This window comes from Carassius gibelio, chromosome A7 (genome assembly GCF_023724105.1).
Source record: "Carassius gibelio isolate Cgi1373 ecotype wild population from Czech Republic chromosome A7, carGib1.2-hapl.c, whole genome shotgun sequence".
NCBI lineage: Eukaryota > Metazoa > Chordata > Actinopteri > Cypriniformes > Cyprinidae > Carassius > Carassius gibelio.
In genome coordinates, this window is record NC_068377.1 from 4648326 (window position 1) to 4670972 (window position 22647).

A 22647-nucleotide genomic window follows, 5' to 3' on the forward strand; every position below is an offset into this window, starting at 1 on the left:
ATTTATATAGACTCCATACATTAATATATGTTTGAATGTATATGCAGCAGAGAGTTTTTGACCCACTTGAGTAGGATTTAAAGACACATTATATTCAAATACTGTACATGTGCTTTACATGTTAGTATGATACTCAAAAAATCAAAATAAGTGTTCTTCTTTCAAACATCACCAACAATTATGATTAAAACAATGATTTATATGTATGTTAAAGTAAAACTTTTAGTGCATTCTTATTATTACCTTTTATTACATTAATAGTATTTGATATTATATTATTATTATCTGTAATTACAGTATTTTAACCATTTACCATTTAAAGTACATTACAAGTGCACATTCAATACAATTAAATACACTTGTTTTGTAAAAACTAAAGGAATGGAAGCATGTAAATCTTTACACACACACACATTGTTTGTTATGGTTTTATACTTTACAAACTGTTTATACTATTCCCTTACCAAGGAAATAAATCAATAAAGCCATGGATAATTAAAGGCATTGAAAATGTATGCGAAAAAAGAAGAAAACATTATATGCGAAATTTGTATAAAAAAAAAAAAAAAAGGACTATTGAGTCGGAAGAAAAAAATAAAAAATAAATTAAAATAAATTGGTAAGTATTATTAGAAATAGTAAAAAGGCAATTTTTGTACACCCTCTTAGAACAACAAAAGCAAAATATGCAAGGAACTTGGAAACAACTAAACAAAATTATATTAAAAAAAAAAATAATAATAACAAACGAGAGTGACCCAGTTATTTAAAAAGTGACAATGAAGTCCTTATTAGAAATCCAAAGGAGATAGCAAACGAATTCAATGACTATTTTGTTTATGTTGATTTCAATCTGGCAAAAGGCATTTCTTTCTCAAAAAGTAAAAACTATAAAGAGTTGTGAATATATCAGTAGGGACATTTCCTCCATGTATGTGTCTGACATTACCAAAAATATAATAAAGGAGATTGTGAATGGTTTTAAAAATAAAAGATCAACCGATTGGACAGATATGGATATGAAACTAGTTAAAAATACAATTAATTTAATATTAGAACATCTTACCTATATATTAAATTTGTCCTTTAAATCTGGTGTGTTTCCAGATCAGATGAAAATTGCAAAAATCATTCCAATTTATAAGAGTGGTAACAGTCATTTATACTCAAGTTATAGACCAATCTCATTATAATCCCAATTTTCAAAAATATTGGAAAAACTTTTTCTGAAGAGGCTTGATAGTTTTATAGAAACATTTATTATATTAAATGGACGATCAATATGGATTCAGGAGCAGTTGATCGACTTTAATGGCAGATATTAAATTAGTTGACTATATAGCTTTTGCATTAGACAAAAAGTACTTTACTTTGGGCGTTTTTGTCGACCTTAAAAAAGCCTTCGATACCATAGATCATAAATTGTTAATTAATAAACTAGAGCAGTATGGTCTTAGGGGCTGTGCTTACTCATGGTTTGAAAGCTATTTTGACAATAGATACCAGTATGTACATTTTAATGATCATCAATCAGATATGCATAAGTTAACTTGTGGGGTGCCCCAGGGTTCTGTGATTGGTCCCAAGTTGTTTATTTTATATATCAACGACATCTGTAAGGTATCCGATTTGTTAAAATGTGTCTTATTTACAGATGACACAACACTGTATGTATCTGGGGATAATGTTCAGCATCTAATTACTGATGTTACCAGAGAACTATCCAGAATCAAGCAATGGTTTGAACGAAGTAAAACCAATATATTCAGTAATTGACAAATTAAAACTAACATGTGCTTAAAGATTGATGATGTGGTACTAGAATCGGTGAATGAAAACAAATTTCTTGGAATAATATTAGACCATAAATTACCTTGGAAACCACACATTGCTCATGTTCAATCAAAACTGTCCAAAACATTAGCTATATTACATAAAACCGAGTATTTTTTAAATACACCTTCTCCGTATATTCTGTATCATTCTGTTATTAAGTTTGCTTGAAAAGCCAACTTACTGAAATCCTATTTAAACTTCTTCTTCTTCTTCTTCTTCTTCTTCTTCTTCTTCTTCTTCTGATACTAAATGTAAAAATGTATCTCCTCCTAGAGCTTTCAAGCTAGAACCACCAAACTCGGGTCAGACCGAGTTTGTTGTTTGTTTGTTGTAAATAATCCATTAAATGCAGAATTTCCCTTCCCCAATCAATTCTATGGAAACTGTTATAATGAACCAGGTAAACTAGAAATTCACTTTGATGATCTTCTTGTTGAAGGGCTTCAGAGGAACTGGAGCAAAGAAGTCTAAAAAGAGAAGAAGAACAAAACAGGACGGCGCCTCAACTGATGGAACAGCAGGAAATTATTTTTTAGAGTAAGAAGTCTACAGAATAACTTCTGCAGAAACAGTGGGAATTGTGAGAATGCTGAAGGAAATTATGGATTTAGTGAATTTTAATTTGGAGTAACAATCTCTCGAAAATGAAATTAGAGCTTTGAGATTGCAGATGTCTTCCATAAAATCTGAAAGGCCTTAAAATGTTAGTTCATCGAAAAATCAAAATTATGTCATTAATAACTCACCCTCGTGTTGTTTCAAACCCGTGAGACCTCCGTTCATCTTCAGAACACAGTTTAAGATATTTTAGATTTAGTCCGAGAGCTCTCAGTCCCTCCATGTCATGATTCTGCCCTCGTGTCCTTGATTTTTCCTAGTCTTGAGGCAGGATCATGACAGACCCATGTTTTGTGTACAAGCGCATGGCCTTGTCTTTGGGCCATGTGCTTGTGTTGTCTCGTTCCCTTGCCCCGCCCCCCTTGTTAACCTAGTCGTGTCTTGATTGTCCTATCTGTAACACCTGTCGTGTCTTGATTAGTACCCCTATTTAGATCTCCTAGTGTGCTCTGTCTTGCGTCGGTTCATTGTACCTGTCATTGTGATTGTACCTCAACTGTGTCCTACAATTGTGATTGTGTGTGAGATTGTGCTGTACCCGCTGAAGTCCTTGTATTACCGTGAGTGTTTATAGTTAGTATTTAGAGTCCTTGTTTACCTTGTCAGTCCAGTCCTGTTTTAGTTATTTAGTCTTTACCTTGCTCCGTGTTTTCCCCCTCGTGGGTTTTGTTTTCCCCTTTTTTGTAATAAACCCTTTGTTTGAGAATCCCTGTCTGCACCTGAGTTCCTCCCTTACCAATACCTGACACTCCATTGAAGCTGTGTGAACGGTATACTGTCCATGTCCAGAAAGGTAAGAAAAACATCATCATAGTAGTCCATGTGACATCAGAGGGTCCGTTAGAATTTTTTGAAGCATCGAAAATACATTTTGGTCCAAAAATAGCAAAAACTATGACTTTATTCAGCATTGTCTTCTCTTCCGGGTCTGTTGTGAGAGAGTTCAAAACAAAGCAGTTTGTGATAGCTGGTTCGCGAACGAATCATTCGATGTAACCAGATTTTTTTGAACCAGTTCACCAAATCGAACTGAATCGTTTTAAACGGTTCGCGTCTCCAATACACATTAATCCACAAATGAATTAAGCTGTTAACTTTTTTAACGTGGCTGACACTCCCTCTGAGTTCAAACAAACCAATATCCCGGAGTAATTCATTTACTCACACAGTACACTGACTGAACTGCTGTGAAGAGAGAACTGATTTTTGGGTGAACTATCCCTTTAAAAGGCAGTAATGAGATGTAGGCTACTTTCTGTTAGAGTTTTTCCTCAACAGTTAGGACTGCCACGTACACTGTTTGACTTTTTATTGTATTTTTGCTGTAACTTACTGGCAGCACCAATGCCAGTAAGTTACTGTAATAGTGTCGCAGTTTCATTTTACAGTATGATGGCCTTATATACTTACTGTAAATTAGTTTTACAGTATAATATTACAGTAAGTTTAATAAATGTAACAGTTTATATATAAAATGTCCACGAGCATGTTACTTTGGGGTGTAGTTTTGACGCAAAAGTATAAATCAGCCATTACATGATTTATCTTATCTAAAAAGAAGTGTTATGACGTAGTTTAAAAATGGCTACTTGCCTAGCCTACGCCTTTAAGATGTTGTAATGGTTTAGAATAAAAATAGAGATAGATTAGCTTGCTTTACTGGAAAAATGTGCAATTACTAAATCTGTGTGGGTGTTTGTGTTAGTGTTCACTGAAAATGGAAATGCTGATAGAGAAGACGTATTGTTTTTGTGACTATAAAATGGTATGATTCGAACACATCCATCCCGCAATTCCGGGTCTGAAGACTTCTCATTGTTTACTTTTTATTGGTATTTGCTTATGAGTTATTGTTTTTAATTATGTGAAACCATTTCCTATGATGATGATAAACTTCTTTTAAACAAGTCTCTGAGTAAAGACCTCAGCTGAGCGGGTCAGGACACCGGTGGGAAGAAGTACTGAAGCTTATTACATCTCCTAATATATTATACAAAGAGGTAAGGGGGTATTTATTTATTGCAACTGCTTGTGGGAAACAAAGATGTGAATAGAGAATTTATTTATTCTTTAATCTGGAAATCAAACACAACAACACACACACACACACACACACATATATATATATATATGGCATTCAGATTAAGAGGAAAGCACATTCACACCTTTGCTTTCTTACAGTAAATACCCTTTCGGCTTTGTTTTTTTGTGTTGTTTTTCTGTGACTAGTCACTTTAGTCACTTTTGTAATTTTGTAATTTATTATTTTTTGTGTGTGTGTGTAACCACAGTGTGTGTGGTTAACCTGGGGTTACAAAAACATGTTTTTTTTTTTAATTAGATTTAAAAAAAAAATTAAAACCTGGTCACTACACTTTTTGACTATAAGGGTAACACCATCACTGTGATACTTACAGACTAAAAATTCACAGTAAAACACTTATTGCCAAAAAGGTATTTACTGTAAGAAAGCAAAGGTGTGAACGTGCTTTCCTCTTAATCTGAGTGTTAATTGTTAATCTGACCAAACAGTAGCTACCTACGTATAAACAAAACGAGGCAAGATTTTTCATGTTTAATTAACGAGTGAATTGAATGTTTATATTGTAACGCTATTGCACAGTAAGCACGATGACAGAGATATGTCGTGCTTTCTAAATTCTATTATTTTTAATACGTCATTCATGGTCCTATGACACAAAATGACGGCAATAAACGAGCGAGCAAAGGTTATCAAGAGATTCGGTCACAGACAGAAGCAGACCACCCCTCCCTCCCTCCCTCCACAGGAGCTCCGCCGCACATCATCACATCATCTGACCGAGACGACCAGAAGACCGCGAGCCTCGCCACATTCACGCGCGTTTCCGTCATGGATGTGCTGGGGAAGAAAGAGCGGGGACCACGGGATGTGAGGGGCATGTTGAAGAGGAACTGGATCCTCATAGCGACCATCAGTGCGGTGATACTGGGTAAGATGGACTGGAGCGCGTTCACGTTTCTCTGCATCGCGTATCTCGCTTCATTATTGTGTTCTATCACGTCTTAATTATTTATCTAGTGCATTTGTTTTTATGAAAACCAGCGCTGATTCTCTGTCTGTGTTTGCTGTTTGGTGGATCTGCTGCGCCGTTTTGATATCATTCAGTGGAAGAGCAATTCAAATGTTTGTGTTTGTTGCATTTAGCTGCATGCATCTGCAGGTGTGTTGATGGGTGAATGATGAATGAAGGCATTGATCAGTCTGTGTGTGTCTAGATATTTTACTACTGGCACAGAGAAACGTGACCTGACTTCCAGTATGACAATCTCTGCGATTCATCTCACACCAGCAGTGACACACTGAAGCATATAAAGAGATCGGGGCTAGTTGTCACACTTTATTCCAGTCAATTTGCTGCTTTAGAAAGTCTGTTTAAATTCCTTAAGCCCTGTTTAAAAGAATATGTAGTCTTAATTTAAATGACTAGTTCACACACACAAAAAATTGTATTTGCTGAGAATTTACTCCGAGATTTAGATGAGTTTGTTTCTTCATCAGAACAAATTTGGAGAAATGTAGCACTGCATCACTTGCTCACCGGTGAATCATCTGCAGTGAATGGGTGCCGTCAGAATGAGAGTCCAAACAGCTGATAAAAACATCACTATAATTCACAAGTGATCCACACAGTCCATCAGTTAATGTCTTGTGAAGTGAAAAGCTGCTTGTTTGTAAGAAACAAATACTTAATTAAAGCGTTTTAACTTTATCAATCATTGCTTCCATGTTAAAATAATAGTCCTCTATCCATAATACAGCTTTCTCCAGTGAACAGGTCATTTAATCTCAATCAGGAGGGAAATCTGCACAGATCAAGCATCATTTATGAGCGAAAACAGTCCAAAACCATTCTAAGCAAATATATGGTTAATTTAAATGTGGGAGGATGGACTTTTTCACTGGAGGAAGCGCTATTATGGATTGTGAATTATTAATGAATATATTTTATTATGGATTTTTTTTGGACATTTTGGTCAAAAGAGTCAGTCAAATGATCAAACGCCTTAAGGATTTGTTGCTTAACTCTTATAACTTGTGTAGATTTCAGTACACAAGATGTTAACTGATTGACTGGAGTGGTGTGGATAATTGTGATGTTTTCATCAGCTGTTTGGGCTCTCATTCTGACGGCACCCATCCACTGCAGAGCATCCAGTGGTGAGCAAGTGATGCAATGCTACATTTCTCCAAATCTGATGAAGAAACAAACTAATCTACATCTTGCAAAGCCTAATGATGAGTACATGTTCAGCAAATTTTTGGATTAACTATTGCTTAAAAAAAGCCATCTTTTACAATATACTAATTCAACATGCAGTGAAAATAGTGAACTGTGATACAAAATGTCTGTAATTAATAAAAATCACAATATATAGAGCATGAGAACTTTCTGAGAGCATGGTTCAACCCTTCTGTTAAAATATATCCTCGTCACAGTTGAACCTTGTGTTAATGAATGCCAGCATGGTTTAATTATGTGCATTAGTTTGCTTATCAGCTATTGGCCTACACAAATTTTTAAAGGGAGGTATTCACAAATAGTTTAATTAAATACAGCTATGAAAAGCCATTTGTGTAATTAAAATATATAACCTTATACAGTAACTGAGACAACTTTCCCTGAATGCCAACACTTCCCTACATTTTTTTTTGTGTTTGCAGAAGTGTAAAAAAATAGACTTTATGACAACCATTTCATAATAGCAAATGTGTATAGTAAAAAATAATAAAAGCATGGTACACTTTGAAGAAAAAAGGTACAAAAGTTGTCACTGGGGCGATACCTTTTCAAAATGTACTATGCATGTATTATTTTATACACTTTTATAATATGTGCTATATTATTGCAATTATAATATTTATAATAATGTTATTTTTATTGCATTTTTACATGATAAAAATAACCAAAATCGCTGTAAATGTTTTATGTATAACAAACACTCAGTCCTGAGTGATTTAAAACTTATAGTAAATGATGCTATTATTATTTAATTTTATCTTCTGGATTTATATGGCCATGTTTGTGCAATGGTCAAAACACAGATGGTTTTGATGCCATGCAAGCTTGTGCAGTCACCTACAATAAAGCAAATGTTTTATAACATCTTTTATTTTCTCAGTCATAAGCTAACATGTAATAAAGATATGTTACAGTACATCGGAGACTTTTGTAATTGTCTGTTGCGTTTGTGGTTTAGCTTGGGTTTGGTTTAGCCTCTTTAAACATTCAAGATGTTTAAAGCCATCCCTTGTGAAAAAGTAGTGCATTTTAGCATACGTTACTTATTACTTAGAATAGAAAGATAGTACTTAAGTGAAAACTTGTTCACATAATTGCATGTTAATCGCAAGTAATGTTTTACAAAATAATTGTAATATCGACACCTCACCATTTGATCTGATCTCTGTTAAAAGCAAAGATTTTCCTGTGCAACTTTTTTGTAAATTATGCCTGAGGTTATAGAAGGAGATTGGAGACAGACACATAAATATAAATGTTATTTGCTGTAGCTGCAGTGCAGTCAAATGGACTTCATTAAGGGTATTGGAAAGCTTTTTAGTTCGTTTGATAAACGCTATATCTGACTGTATCAAAATCCATCATTATAGAAGAATGAAACTAAGAAGGTTAAAAACTTAAAATGACACTAAAATATACATTTTTCTAAATTGAGATTTATACACCACATGAATGCTGAATAAATAATCTTTGCGTTGATGTATGGTTTGCTAGGATCAAGACAATATTTGGCCGAGATACAACTATTTAAAAATCAGGAATTTGAGGGTTAAAAAAAAAAATACTGATAAAATCGCTTTTAAATTGTCCAAATGAATTCTTTGCATTGCATATTACTAATAAAGAATTAGGTTTTGATATATTTATGGTAGGAAACGTACAAAATATACTCATGGAACACAATCTTTACTTAATATCCTTATGATTTTTGCCTTAAAGGAAAATCGATAATTTTGACCCATGCAACGTTTTTTTGCCCATTGCTACAAATATCCCCCAGCGACTTAAAACTGGTTTTGTGCTCCAGGGTCACATTCATCAGTTTAACAGCAGCAGCTAATTCAGCACACCTCGTGTTAATGCAGACAGATACAGGGATATTATTTGTGGCCTGGATATCACAAAGCATTTACGAGCTCGCTCTATTTATTGTTAGCATCCTTTCTAAATGTCAGTGAGATTGGAGATTTACGTTCTGTCTCACTCAATGTGAAATCTGAAGATCAGGGACGACACTTTGATCATTCTGATACAGTACAATCAAGTTGATATTACTGGAATATTTAGGTCTTTACATTCAGTGTGGCTTCTTTCAGGCTTCATGTAGATTAGGCACAATTGAGAGCTTCTCATTAACAGCCAGTTTGATGTGCTTTCTGTCTTTCTGTCTGCAGGGATCGCGCTGGGAGTGCTGGTGCGGGACTACACCTCTCTGTCCCAGCTGGAGAAGCAGTACTTTGGCTTCCCAGGAGAAATCCTGATGAGGATGCTAAAGCTGGTCATCCTGCCTCTCATCGTCTCCAGCATGATAACAGGTATCGCTGCCTCTTCAGCCCATCACACTATCTCCATTTATGTCTCGCTGTGAAAATTCTGAGGTTGTAAATATTTTCCTTATGTTACCAGTGTCCAGGGCCACCTTCAGGAACGAGGGTCCACCCATAAAAAACTAATCGCAGCACTGCCAGGGTCTTCCTTTTCAGTCACACAGAATGTCAGAATCACCCACTAGCTATAATTACAAAACACATTATATTATATTATATTATATTATATTATATTATATTATATTATATTATATTATATTATATTTGAAAATACAGCCTACCTATTTATGCCAAGCAGGGTTATAAAAAAAAAAAAAACATGTTCATTAACATTGAATATATAAAAACTTAAATTCTGATTTGTAATATGCATTTATTGTCACGCTGCCAGTCTTTGTTTTCCTGGGTGTTCCCTAGTGAGCTCACTTCCCCTTAGGCACTTCACCATAGGCACTTTAATTCCGCTAGTCTGGTTGTGTCTTCACAAGTAATTGCACTCCAATTAGAATCGCACAGGTGTTGACAATACTCTGTCATTAGTTTCCCTATATAGAGCTGTCTTTCTCTGTTGTCATCATGGAGTCCTTACCCTATGTGTCTCATGCTCTCGTTCCCCCGAGACTTCCTCTACCTTCTCATTCTTCCGAGTTCCCCGTTTCATCCGGTTCCCTCTTTTGGTTACGTTTGTCTCTCATGACTGTTTATTTTTGTAGTTACCCCTCTGTTTAAATAAAAACCCTTACCTGCATTTGGATCTACCCTCTCTTTGTGTTTTCCCAAACCCAACCGTGACAGAAGGACTCCATCATGCCTAGATCCAGCGGTGTGAGATTTCGAATCGGTTCCCCAGCCACCATGGAGGAACGGAGGGGGAGATTCCGGAACTTAACCACCCTTCATCAAGAGGGAAGGGAGGTGGGTGGCCTGGCGCAATTGTTTTGGACTTTGGCAGTCGGGTTAGGTTACAATGATGCAGCACTAAAGGATTGGTTTAATAATTGCCTGGATGATCCTTTACCTCAATGGGAGATGAAGGGGTTAGAGATCCTGGACTTTTGGGGGTTTACCAATTACCTGCACCATCGTGCTCAGTGGAATGCAACAACCACACCAGAGTTTCCAGACAAGGCTGCCAGCTCAGCCCCACAACCCAAGATGGCCACCAGCCCAGCCCCACAGCCCAAGATGGCCGCCAGCCTAGCGCCACAGCTCAAGATGGCCGCCAGCCCAGCACCACAGCACAAGATGGCCGACTCAACGCCACCGACTCTCCATCGTAGAGGGCGGAGGAGGAGACAGGCAGCTACTGTTCCTCAGGACCCGGAGAACGTTCCCGAGCGGGCGGCTGCCGTCCATGAGGCCATTCCCGATGCGGTGCCCGCTGCTGTTCCGGAGGCGGCGGCCGAGGCTGTTCCCGATGCGGTGCCCGCTGCTGTTCCGGAGGCCGAGGCGGTGGCCGAGGCCGTTCCCGATGCGGTGCCCGCTAATGTTCCGGAGGCCGAGGCGGTGCCCGATGCAGTTCCCGAGGCGGTGCCCGATGCTGTTTCCGAGGCCGAGGCTGTTCCCGAGAAGGTGCTCGATGCTGTTCGAGAGGCCGAGGCAATGCCCGATGCTGTTCCCGATGTGGTGCCCGCTGCGGTTCTGGAGGCCGAGGCGGTACCCGCTGCTGTTCCGGAGGCCGAGGCGGTGGCCGAGGCCGTTCCCGATGCGGTTCCCGTTGCTGTTCCGGAGGCCGGGGCGGTGGCCGAGGTCGTTCCCGATGCGGTGCCCGCTGCTGCTCCGGAGGCCGAGGCTGTTCCCGAGGCGGTGCCTGATGCTGTTCCCGAGGCGGTGCCCGATGCTGTTCCCGAGGCGGTGCCCGATGCAGTTTCCGAGGCGGTGCCCGAGGCGGTGCCCGATGCAGTTCCCGAGGCTGTTCCCGATGCAGTTCCCGAGGCGGTGCCCGATGCTGTTCCCGAGGCGGTGCCCGATGCAGTTCCCGAGGCGGTGCCCGATGCAGTTCCCGAGGCGGTGCCCGATGCAGTTCCCGAGGCGGTGCCCGATGCTGTTCCCGAGGCGGTGCCCGATGCTGTTCCCGAGGCGGTGCCCGATGCAGTTCCCGAGGCGGTGCCCGATGCAGTTCCCGAGGCGGTGCCCGAGGCTGTGCCCGATGCAGTTCCCGAGGCTGTGCCCGAGGCGGTGCCCGAGGCTGTTCCCGAGGCGGTGCCCGAGGCTGTTCCCGAGGCGGTGCCCGATTCAGTTCCCGAGGCGGTGACCACAAGGCCGTGGTGGTCTTCTACTCCGCCCTGGGGGACTCTGGCGGTGACCACGAGGACGTGGTGGTCGTCCGCTCCGCTCTGGGGGACTCCGGCGGTGACCATGAGGACGTGGTGGTCTTCTGCTCCGCCCTGGTGGACTCCGCCCTCGACCACAAAGACGTGGTGGTCTTCCGCTCCGCCCTGGAGGGCTTTGACTTTGACCACAAGGCCGTGGTGGTCTTCCGCTCCGCCCTGGTGGACTCCGGCCTCGACCACAAAGATGTGGTGGTCATCTGCTTCGTCCTGGTGGACGCCTCAACATGCCCTTCATGGACTTATGTTTTGTGTTTTTTGAGTTCTGTTTCTGTCTGTTCCTTTTAGTTTAGTCTGGCCCTCCTTCCCTCCCCCTGAGCCTCCACCTGTCCGCCTCCCTCCTGGACTCCTTGTTTTGTGTTGCACCTTTCCATTCCTCCTGGTTGCTCCTGTCCCTGTTTTCTGTCCCTCTGTCCCTCCCCCTGGTCCGCCGCCGTTCCACCTCCCTCCTGCCTCTTTTTCTGTTGGGGTTTTCCTGGGTTTAGGTGGAGCATCTGGTAGCTGCTCCGTAGGGAGGGGGTAATGTCACGCTGCCAGTCTTTGTTTTCCTGGGTGTTCCCTAGTGAGCTCACTTCCCCTTAGGCACTTCACCATAGGCACTTTAATTCCGCTAGTCTGGTTGTGTCTTCACAAGTAATTGCACTCCAATTAGAATCGCACAGGTGTTGACAATACTCTGTCATTAGTTTCCCTATATAGAGCTGTCTTTCTCTGTTGTCATCATGGAGTCCTTACCCTATGTGTCTCATGCTCTCGTTCCCCCGAGACTTCCTCTACCTTCTCATTCTTCCGAGTTCCCCGTTTCATCCGGTTCCCTCTTTTGGTTACGTTTGTCTCTCATGACTGTTTATTTTTGTAGTTACCCCTCTGTTTAAATAAAAACCCTTACCTGCATTTGGATCTACCCTCTCTTTGTGTTTTCCCAAACCCAACCGTGACATTTATAAGAATTCATTTGGACAACTTCAATGGCCATTTTTTTTGATGCACCTTCCAGATTTTCAAATAGAGAAATTGACACTTTTTGTGGTTTTGTAGTCCTGGGTCACATATTCAATATTTTTATCAGTTTGCTATATATTGCCTACATTTAGTAAGTAGTTTATTTAAATGTTTTTTATTTAAAAATAATGTTTTTATTTAAATTTTGCATTTTGTGATTTAATCATCTCACAAACCCACTCAGGGGCTCATAAACTCTTATATAGAAAATGTTGGCATAGTATAGCCAAAGATTTTGTTGCTGAAATATGTACAGTATACAGTGTTGTCCCAAAGAATGAAATGCACTCAGTGTCTTAAGTCTTGAACAATATACGTCTGGGTTTTGGACAATATCTTTATCATTTCACGGCATAAAGGCAATAACACTGAATGGTGTTATCACTGAAGACCAGCGATAATACTTGCCAATATATACAGTCATATGTGCTCGTTTGGGAGCTGCGATAATTGATTACTGGATTAAATTTGCCCAGGTTTATTTATCTGACTGATTGACAATTAAGCTTAGTGTGTAATAGACCAATCAGAACACAGTTTAGAGATGATTTATAAATAGCAATTTTTCTAGGTTCTTCAATTTATTATTTTAATGTTGTCCCTTATCAGTGGAAATCATCAGAAAAAGATAGGGATTTATGCTGATGTTAATGTCTGAAACCTCACGTTTAGGGCAAACATTTCCAAACATTTGAAGGAAAACTGTAGCTACAGAGCTTTTTTTAGTTGCAGTGTAACTTGCATTGTTGTCATAACTTCTGGTCTTGTTTGTGAAGGAGTGGCAGCGCTGGACTCCGAGGTGTCGGGAAGGATCGGTCTTCGTGCGGTGGTTTATTACCTCTCCACTACCATCATTGCTGTCATTCTTGGTGAGTCACGTAAGAATCAGATCAATAAACTTTAAAGACATAAATTGTGATTTTTCAACAATGATGTTGTGCTTAAAAGGAATCTTTCTTGTGACGACGATTAAACCCGGGGTGTCTCAGAGTGCTGATAATATCGAGAGAGCAGGAAGCACTCCCAATGTGACCACTGTGGACACCTTACTGGACCTGGTTAGGTAAAAAAATTCATCTTGGTCTACTTATCTTATAAGAAAAATGCATATTTGAAAACTTAAGTAATACTTAAAAATGCATGATATTCATTGCAATAAATAACAAACTTGTGCACTGACCATTTTTGGTATGGCTTATATGTCCTGATCACATGAAATAACATAACATAGCATTGCATAAAATTACATATAACAAAATAAAATAACATGACATACAAAATAACATAACATAACATAGCATTACATAGCATAAAAAATAACATAGCATAACATAACATTACAAAATAAGATAGCATAGCATAACATAACATAGCAAAACATTACAATTAACAAAATATACATAATAAACATGGAACCAACATAGAATAAACATAGAAAAAATTACATAGAATAGCATAGCATAAAATCATGACATAAAACAAAATAACATCACATTACTTAACATAACATTACACATAACAAAATAACATAACATAGCATAGCATAACAGCATGACATAACAAAACTAAATAACAACATTACATAACATAACATTGCATAACATTACATATAACAAAATAAACTAGAATAACATAACATAAAAAATAACATAACAGCATAGCATAACAACAAAATAACATAACATTACATAAAAATAACATAACAACATAGCATAGCATAACAAAATAGCATAGCATATCATAACATAACAAAATAATATAGCATAACATTACATATAACAAAATAACAACATGACATAAGAAATAACATAACATAGCATAACATAACATTACAAAATAACATATCATAGCATAGCATAACATAGCATAGTATAACAGCATGTCATAACATGACAAAACAAAATAACTAAATAACAAAGCATAACAGCATAGCATAACATAACATAACATAGCAGAACATTACATATAACAAAATAACAACATAATATAAGAAATAACATAACATAGCATAACAAAATAACATATAATAGCATAGCATAAAATAACATAACAACATAGCATAACAGAACATAAAATAACAACATAACAAAATAACATAGCATAGCATAACAAAACATATAACATAACATAATATAACATAACAACATAACATAATTTGGTCACACTTTAGTTTGGTGGACAGTTCTCACAATTAACTATGATTTTATCAATAAACTCCTAATTTGCTGCTTATAAATAGTTAGTTAGTTAGGTAGTTGTTAAGTTTAGGAATGGGGTAGAATTAATGGATCTAAAATATGCTCATGCAGAATATGTGCTTTAAAAGTACTAATAAACAGCCAATATGCTAGTAATACACATGCTAGTGAACTAGTTAATAGTGAGAATTGGTCCCTAAAGTGTTACCTATCATGAATTTCACTTAAAACAAGTGATTTGTTTTTCTCTTTTCTTCATAGGAATATGTTTCCTGAAAATCTTGTGCAAGCCTGTTTTCAGCAGGTAAAATATAATATGTTTTAACTTATATCAAGTTATGCAAATATCATATTTTAAATAAACATCATCTGTGTTTTAGTATAAGACACAGCGCAAAGAGATTGAACCATTGAAAACCAACACAAGCACAAGCAATATTTCTACATTTCCACCGTTCACCACAATTATTTCAACAGTGGCACAGGTGAGAGAGAGACTGAAAAATGAATGGAGAATATATGATGGAGAATGCATGTATTGATTTCTGGCTTCTTTATTCCGTAGAATTTGACCAAAGACTACAAGATTGTGGGCTCATATTCAGATGGCATTAATGTTCTCGGTCTGATCGTATTCTGTGTGACGTTCGGTCTGGTCATCGGCAAGATGGGAGAAAGGGGTCGAATCCTGCTGGAGTTCTTTGATGCTCTGAATGAGGCCACCATGAGACTTGTTCAGATTATTATGTGGTTAGTTCTGACACCTTACAAGCAAGAATCATTATTTACAATTATCGCTATTATCGCTCATACTCAGACTTGAAGATGGGCTCTTTTGACGTGGGTCAGTAAGAAACCACCCTAACAACCACATTGCAACTCCGTAGAAACCACCCAGAATACCATCGAAACCACATAGCAATTTCCTAGAGACCATCTATTACTCCCTAGCTAGTCCCTAGAAACCACCCTAGAATACTCTAGGTGTATTTATTTCGCTAACGAACACTATGACGTTACATGTTCATTGACAAGCTTGGTCATACTTTATATTAGGTGGCCTTAACTACTATGTATTTACATAAAAAATAAGTACAATGTACTTATTGTGTTCATATTGTATTGTAAAACACTTTTGCTGCTATTGAGGTGGGATAGGGGTAAGGTTAGGGAGAGGGTTGGAGGTATGGGTAAGTTTAAGGGTGGGTTAAGGTGTAAAGTATGGGTCAACAGTGTAATTATAAATATAATTACAGAAATTAAATACAGATGTAATTACGTGTAGTTTTTTTTAAATATAAGTACAATGTAAAAACATGTATTTACACAATAAGTACATTGTACTAAATCATTAATTAAAATGTAAGTACATAGTAGTTAAGGCCACTTAATATAAAGTGGGTCCACAAGCTTTTTTCCATGACTAAAACAAAACGATGACAAGACAACAATAAGGTCAAGAAACGATAATGACTGTATCAACATGCAGCATTGCTGATGAGGTTGATGAATAAATGCACTTACTCAACCGCTGTTGTTTTAATAGAGAAACATTGATGCATTTTGGAATTACTGGAATTACCATCAGGAATTTCACTGTAATAATCTTTGTTGTTTGTTTTGACCAGTTTTCATAATGTAGAGAGAGTGCATATCTAGGTCTTTGATATTTGATGATTAAATGACTATTTAACAGACTTAGACTAATTTAGATTTAGACTAAGTCTAATTTAAAAGATTTAGACTAAGACTAATTTAAAAGACTTATACTAAGACTCATTTAAAAGACTAAGACTAAATTAAAAGACTTAAGACTAAGACTAAATTAAAACACTTAGAATACGACTAATTTAAAAGATTTATACTAAATTAAAAGACTTAAACTAAATTAAAAGACTTAGAATACGACTAATTTAAAAGATTTAGACTAAATTAAGACTTAAACTAAATTAAAAGACGTAGTCTAAGGCTACTTTAAAAGATTTAGACTAAGTCTAATTTAAAAGACTTATACTAAGACTCATTTAAAAGACTAAGACTAAATTAAAAGACTTAGACTAAGACTAATTTAAAAGACTAAGACTAAATTAAAAGATTTAGACTAAGACTAATTTAAAAGACTAACACTAAATTACAACACTTAGAATACGACTAATTTAAAAGATTTAGACTAAATTAAAAGACTAAGACTAAATTAAAAGACTTAGACTAAGACTAATTTAAAAGACTAAGACTAAATTAAAACACTTAGACTACGACTAAATTAAAAGACTAAGAATAAATGAAAAGACTAAGACTAAATTAAAGATGGCTGACAAATTTAACACTACTAGAAATAACAGAGCAACTACTAAGATCACCCAAGAAAACACATAGCAACCTTCTAGCAACCACTTAGATGACCCTAGAAACGGAATAGCAACAACCCAGAAAAGCCTAGAAACCACATAGCAGTTCCTTAGCAACCATTTCAGAATACCTTAGAAACCCAATAGATACACCCCAGCAACCACCCACAGGAAGCACTACTCACTTTTTCTTTCATCTATTTTTTATTACAGTTATGAGTTTTGAAAAAAAGATATAAGATGATACCTCAGCCTGTAAATGAAAATATTAGTGGAATTATGAGTAACATTGACTATAAATGTAATGATACTTTTTCTGCTGCAGTTACATGCCTGTTGGCATCTTGTTCCTGATCGCTGCCAAGATCATGGAGGTGGACGACTGGGAGATCTTCAGGAAGATGGGCTTGTACATGGTGACGGTGCTCAGCGGGTGAACAAGCTTCTTTAATCTTCTCTTGTTGATTAGCAGAGGAGCAGATTTACTGTCGGCTCTGTTCACTCACAGATAAGAGCCATGGACATTTAAAACTGCTCCAGCTAGAGATGTGCTTAGTATAGATTTCATCAACTCCACATTTCCACTCATTTGAGTGATGTAGGTGACCGAACATCAGTCAGGAGATTCTGTAGCTGTATGCACTCGTGTGGAATGAACCGAAAGGACGTGTTTGGGTTGCACACTGCTGAGTCGAACAGAAAAACTTTACCTCTTCAGACTACAGAGGATATAAATCCAAGTGACCTTGGTAAAAAAATACTGGATGCTTTTAACTCTTTCCCCACCAGTGACCGAATTTTGCCGTGGACTGCTTCCAGTGTTTTCACTGATTTACATTAGGAGGCGCTATCACATATCTTCTGAAAAAGTATTGAATGTCTGGATCAAACACGGCAAAGAAGAAGTAGAAACGAGCAATCATGTATGTTAGCAGATGCAAAAGTAAATTAAAATAACACGACCATCAGAAATTAAACCGCATATAAATCAAAACCGCCTAATGTTACTGAATGAAGTTTCTACTCAGAAGTGTTGATGGAAGCGATCTACTTCATCTATGTTTTAATCACAGATCTGATTCCAAAATTTGTGCAAAATAACACCAAACTGCTTTTTAGTTCCACTGAAATTAAAGATATATTTTACAAAGATTGTTCTTTATTGTAAAATATCTATTCCTATGTTCATTGCTTATGATAATGTAGTGGATTGTTTTTAAAATGTGTTCTCCTTTCACAGACTAGCCATCCATTCCATAATATTCCTCCCACTGATATACTTTGTGTTTGTGAGGAAGAATCCATTCACTTTCACTCTGGGAATGGCGCAGGCCTTGCTGACTGCTCTCATGATTTCCTCAAGGTGAGACGACAAATATTCTGCCGTCTGTATTATCTGGGTATGTCGACTAAAGGTTGGAATACACAACTGAAGACACAATCTAAAAAAGACTTCAGCAGTAATTTAACCATATTTAATTATGAAATTACATATAAAGATGTACTTGGTGAGTCAAAAACACACTAAAGTTCAGCCAGTCGCATTTAATATAAATGTAAAATATAATACATTTTATTTTAATTGCAATTAAAATGTTACTAAGTGACCAAGAACATTAAGTTCGGTTTGCACTTTGAGTATTTTCTTTTACAGTAATATTTTAAACAACTCTTTTTAAAACTATGCTAACGTGCACCTCTGATCCTGAGAACATTTTTAGTAAATTTCTGCACAAGCAAAAGGCATGCATTTCTTAAATGCTATGAATAACTCTTTCAGAAAAGCAGCCTTTAATGTTGTGTTTTGATCGTTATTTTCTAGCTGTTTAAAGCAAGGTTTCTCAGTCCTGCTCCTGAAGATCTGTCTTTTCATTTTTAGATGTTTTTGTGAGCACACAGACTTTTTAAATCCACAACTATCAAAGAAAACTGCTATTATGCAATAACAAGTCTTTACTGTATCAGCTCAGCCACTCTGCCGGTCACGTTTCGATGCGCAGAGGAGAACAACAGGATCGACAAGAGAATCACTCGCTTCGTTCTTCCAGTTGGTGCGACTATCAACATGGACGGCACTGCACTGTATGAAGCTGTTGCTTCTATATTCATAGCTCAGCTGAACAACTACGACCTGGACGCTGGCCAGATTGTTACAATTAGGTAAGTGGGATATAAGCCAACTGGTGTGATATAATAGAGTTAAGTGGCTTCATGAAGGACAAAGGCCCGAGTGATACTTTTTTTAAACGTGCATTCCGTAGTATCACGGCAACCGTCGCCAGCATTGGTGCAGCAGGAGTTCCAAATGCTGGACTGGTAACCATGGTGATAGTGCTCACAGCAGTGGGCCTTCCTGCCAGTGATGTCACCCTCATCATCGCTGTCGATTGGCTGCTGTAAGTATATGGTTTTAATGAACAAAGAGTCAGGTTTACTTGAGCAATTCTGAGTTTATATCTGGCAGTTCTAACCAATTGTGAGATATAAACTCAGAATTGGAAACAGAAAATCAGAATTGTGATATAATTCAGATTTTTCATCATGTGACGGAAATAAGCCTCCATCTAGCTCCAACCAAATGACTTGAAAACACCTGACTAGTAATAACGACTTATAAATACAAACTTCCTAGGAATCCTTAAATTTGACGAGACTTGAAAGTATATAATTTCTGAAGGACCATGTGACCCAAAAGACTAGAAGAGGACTATAGTGTGAAAGTTTACATTGATATCTCTTTTCGAAATCAGCGATCGCTTCCGTACCATGATCAACGTGCTGGGAGATGCGTACGGCGCTGGAATAGTCCAGAAGCTGTCGAAGCGAGAACTAGAGAGGATGGACCTGATTTCAGACGTGGATGCGGTCAACCCCTTCGCCCTGGAGACCACGCTGGACGACGACGAGTGTGAGAAGAAATCTTACGTCAACGGTGGCTTCACCATCGACAAAAGCGATGCTATTTCTTTTACTGAGACCTCGCAGTTTTAGAGGCACGTGGCGCTCGCTTTTAAACAAGTGACATCCAGAGAGGTAGGAGCCATTCATAAATCAGTGCCATGACTAGGAAGGAAAGCCATTAGCGAGGACATGATTGAGCGCAGACATTAGCAATACCTGCCCTTGCGGTTCTCCTTCCTTCATTTTCTCAACCTTGCTCTTGAACTTACGTGTCCGCTAGACTGAGAGGAAAAATACGGATGTGAGAAAACTGTGCTTCCATAGCTCATTGACATATTTTCCATTAATTATGCAAAGCTGTTTTCTTTTATTAACAACAGTTGTTTCCTTTGGTTTTGTACTAACGAATAGCTTTTTAGCAGTAGGCGATTTTCGTATTTGTGTGTATGAGTAGGAGCTTTGTGCAATATTGCGCATCGGTTTGAAAGAAACTCAGCAGATTTGTGTAACGTACGCATGTTGCTAACTAGCCGATGTTATTATACTCCAAAAACGCTGACTTTACTGACTTTAATTAAGGTTTACAAAATTTCCGCGTTCACATTTTTTCTTCACAAATCACGTTCAATTTCCAAATTCAGTAACGTGTGAAATGTTTGCCAGTTCTGTATTTGCACTTGCTTTTGAAAGCCAAATGTTTATGAGCTTTGCGTGTCTTTCATTTCAGATTTGTGCCAAATTTAATGTGTTGATTTTTTATACAAACGTTGCATGTTAAGGATTTAACGTGGAGTACTGAAATAGCCTTTGGACTGAAAATGAAAATCAGATCCTTTGTACACAATTATTTTGTCATGAAAGTGGCAAGCTTTAAAGGTTTCTTCAGCAAGCCACCAATTTATTATTTTACTTCTTCTGTTGTTGAATTAGGGCTACTTTGAAGAATATTTTTAAAAGACCACACTGATAATGTTGTCCGTGCCAAATTTCTGCCATTGAACCATTTTTAACTTTATTTTACAGTATTTAATTTTTTCATACTATGGGTTATATCAGTAATGAGAGAAAACAATCAATGTGAAGCATTAATGGTCTGTGTTTGAGGTTCTGGAACTGAAAAAGCACCGTAAAGCACACCATTGTACAACTGTATTTAAACAGTACAGCAGTCAAATTAGTCATGCTGTATGATTCAACAGGTACTGTATGTGTATCCACAAAATAATAAAGACAAGTATGTCAACACCTGAAAAAAATCCATAAATCGACTTTGCCCAGATTATATTTTCTCACTTTAGATAGAAAGATGATGAATGGATGGATGGATGATTATAGATGGATGATAGATAGATAGATAGATAGATAGATAGATAGATAGATAGATAATAAACGAGTCAATCTTTTGTTCACTGAAAGTTGTCTTTGTGGAGAACTCTAATCTTGGAGAGATTCCCTGAAATGAATCAATGAATATAAAGCCCCTTTAATAATGCAAAAATACATTAGTGTAATACATAAATAAGCACAAAGCACAAATAGTGGCATGCCGTGGCCCGTGTCAATAAAACAGCTCTCTCAACGCCATAGAAAGATGGGACAAGCTTCGCCTCTGGGAAAAGAAAACTGAGCATCTTCTTCAAAACTGGCCAGTATTTCTCCAGCTGTAAAAAATGAATTTCCAAAGCAACTGTACCTGGAGGAATCAACTGAGCTCAATTTTCACTGTTTCAGCCGAGGAGGAGGAGAAACACTTTAATAATGAGCACAGAAGTGTTGAATGTGCACTTCTTAATTTTAAAATTGTATTCTTTAAAACGTGTAGCCTACTTGCAGATAATAAAATAAATAAAAGGCTTAGAGTAGGCTTTGCTGATGTTTCTAAACTACTCAAGTACATTTTTGATTACACGTTCAGTCTTCCTGTAATTATTCATCAAACTCACACTGATGTTAATATCATCTTTGGCGAGTAGATGCACCCCTGGACAGCTTACCTAAAATTCAGATATAATTCAACTCCATGTTCCCAGCTACATACAACAGTCTTCACCGCATAACATGATCAATCCAGCATGGCATCGTGGAAGTCTGGCTCATTTTCGCGATTCGGTTCAGTTTACGTCACATGGTCCATGCCATTCTGGGGTTGCATTTTACGTTATAAAAAATATATTTTTTTTATTTAATGTAAGTTCTATTTATTGTAATTATTGAAATTTCATGTATTGGTATTTTCCGCTCAAAAATAAATAAAGTCTTGTTAAGCCTAAATATAATTTTAATCCGCTTTAAACATGAAAATTAATTAAAAAAATGTTTGTATGAATATAGGTCGGTTTTTAAAGATGCTATTTATCAACTTGTATTTATAATTGAGTATTATACATAACCGCATTAATTTGGTTCATTGTTCATGCATCGATTCAACAGATGAAAAGATTAAAGTAACGAACTTTTATTTTGAAACAGTCAATAACCGGAAATTTGATTTGACAAAATATGGGAGTTGTAGTTCTGTAGCTCAGTTGTAGTTTACACTACTTTGTCACACTATCAACACTGCATTTTAAAATGAAAAAAAAACAAACAAACTGTACATTATTTATATATGTGATGTATTTGTGTATTTTAAAAAAAATCTCACAGTGGAGCCAAACTGTTAAATGAAGGAAATGAGTAGGATTCTAGATTTGTGGGCACTACAGCTGCTGACATTAGTGCAATTATCTGAATATTTAATTATTGCACAGCTGTTTCCATCTGAGCTTCCATATTAAATATAGCAGTTTATTTCACCAGATTTG

General features: G+C 37.3%; 1 protein-coding gene and 1 long non-coding RNA gene across 2 annotated transcripts; both read left to right on the top strand.

The window, feature by feature from the left end:
• Positions 1–4260: 4260 nt before the first annotated feature.
• Positions 4261–21107, top strand: LOC128016465 (excitatory amino acid transporter 3-like). Its single transcript, XM_052600984.1, has 13 exons — positions 4261–4454; positions 5244–5426; positions 8912–9052; positions 13173–13265; positions 13345–13459; positions 14856–14898; positions 14975–15079; positions 15160–15344; positions 17268–17375; positions 18183–18305; positions 18908–19102; positions 19204–19338; positions 19693–21107. Exons 2-13 carry the CDS (start codon positions 5327–5329, stop codon positions 19931–19933), a joined length of 1584 nt encoding a protein of 527 aa, XP_052456944.1. The 5' UTR covers positions 4261–4454; positions 5244–5326; the 3' UTR covers positions 19934–21107.
• Positions 9447–12288, top strand: LOC128016473 (uncharacterized). Its single transcript, XR_008184182.1, has 2 exons — positions 9447–9551; positions 12029–12288. It is a non-coding gene; the product is annotated as an uncharacterized LOC128016473 (long non-coding RNA).
• Positions 21108–22647: the final 1540 nt, after the last annotated feature.

Excerpts from the sequence above, each read along its gene's own strand:
- LOC128016465 (XM_052600984.1), top strand. The coding sequence starts at position 5,327 with ATGGATGTGCTGGGGAAGAAAGAGCGGGGACCACGGGATGTGAGGGGC. Across the intron at positions 15,080-15,159 it reads TTATTTCAACAGTGGCACAG|AATTTGACCAAAGACTACAA; the intron begins GTGAGAGAGAGA and ends TTTATTCCGTAG. Across the intron at positions 17,376-18,182 it reads ATGGTGACGGTGCTCAGCGG|ACTAGCCATCCATTCCATAA; the intron begins GTGAACAAGCTT and ends CTCCTTTCACAG.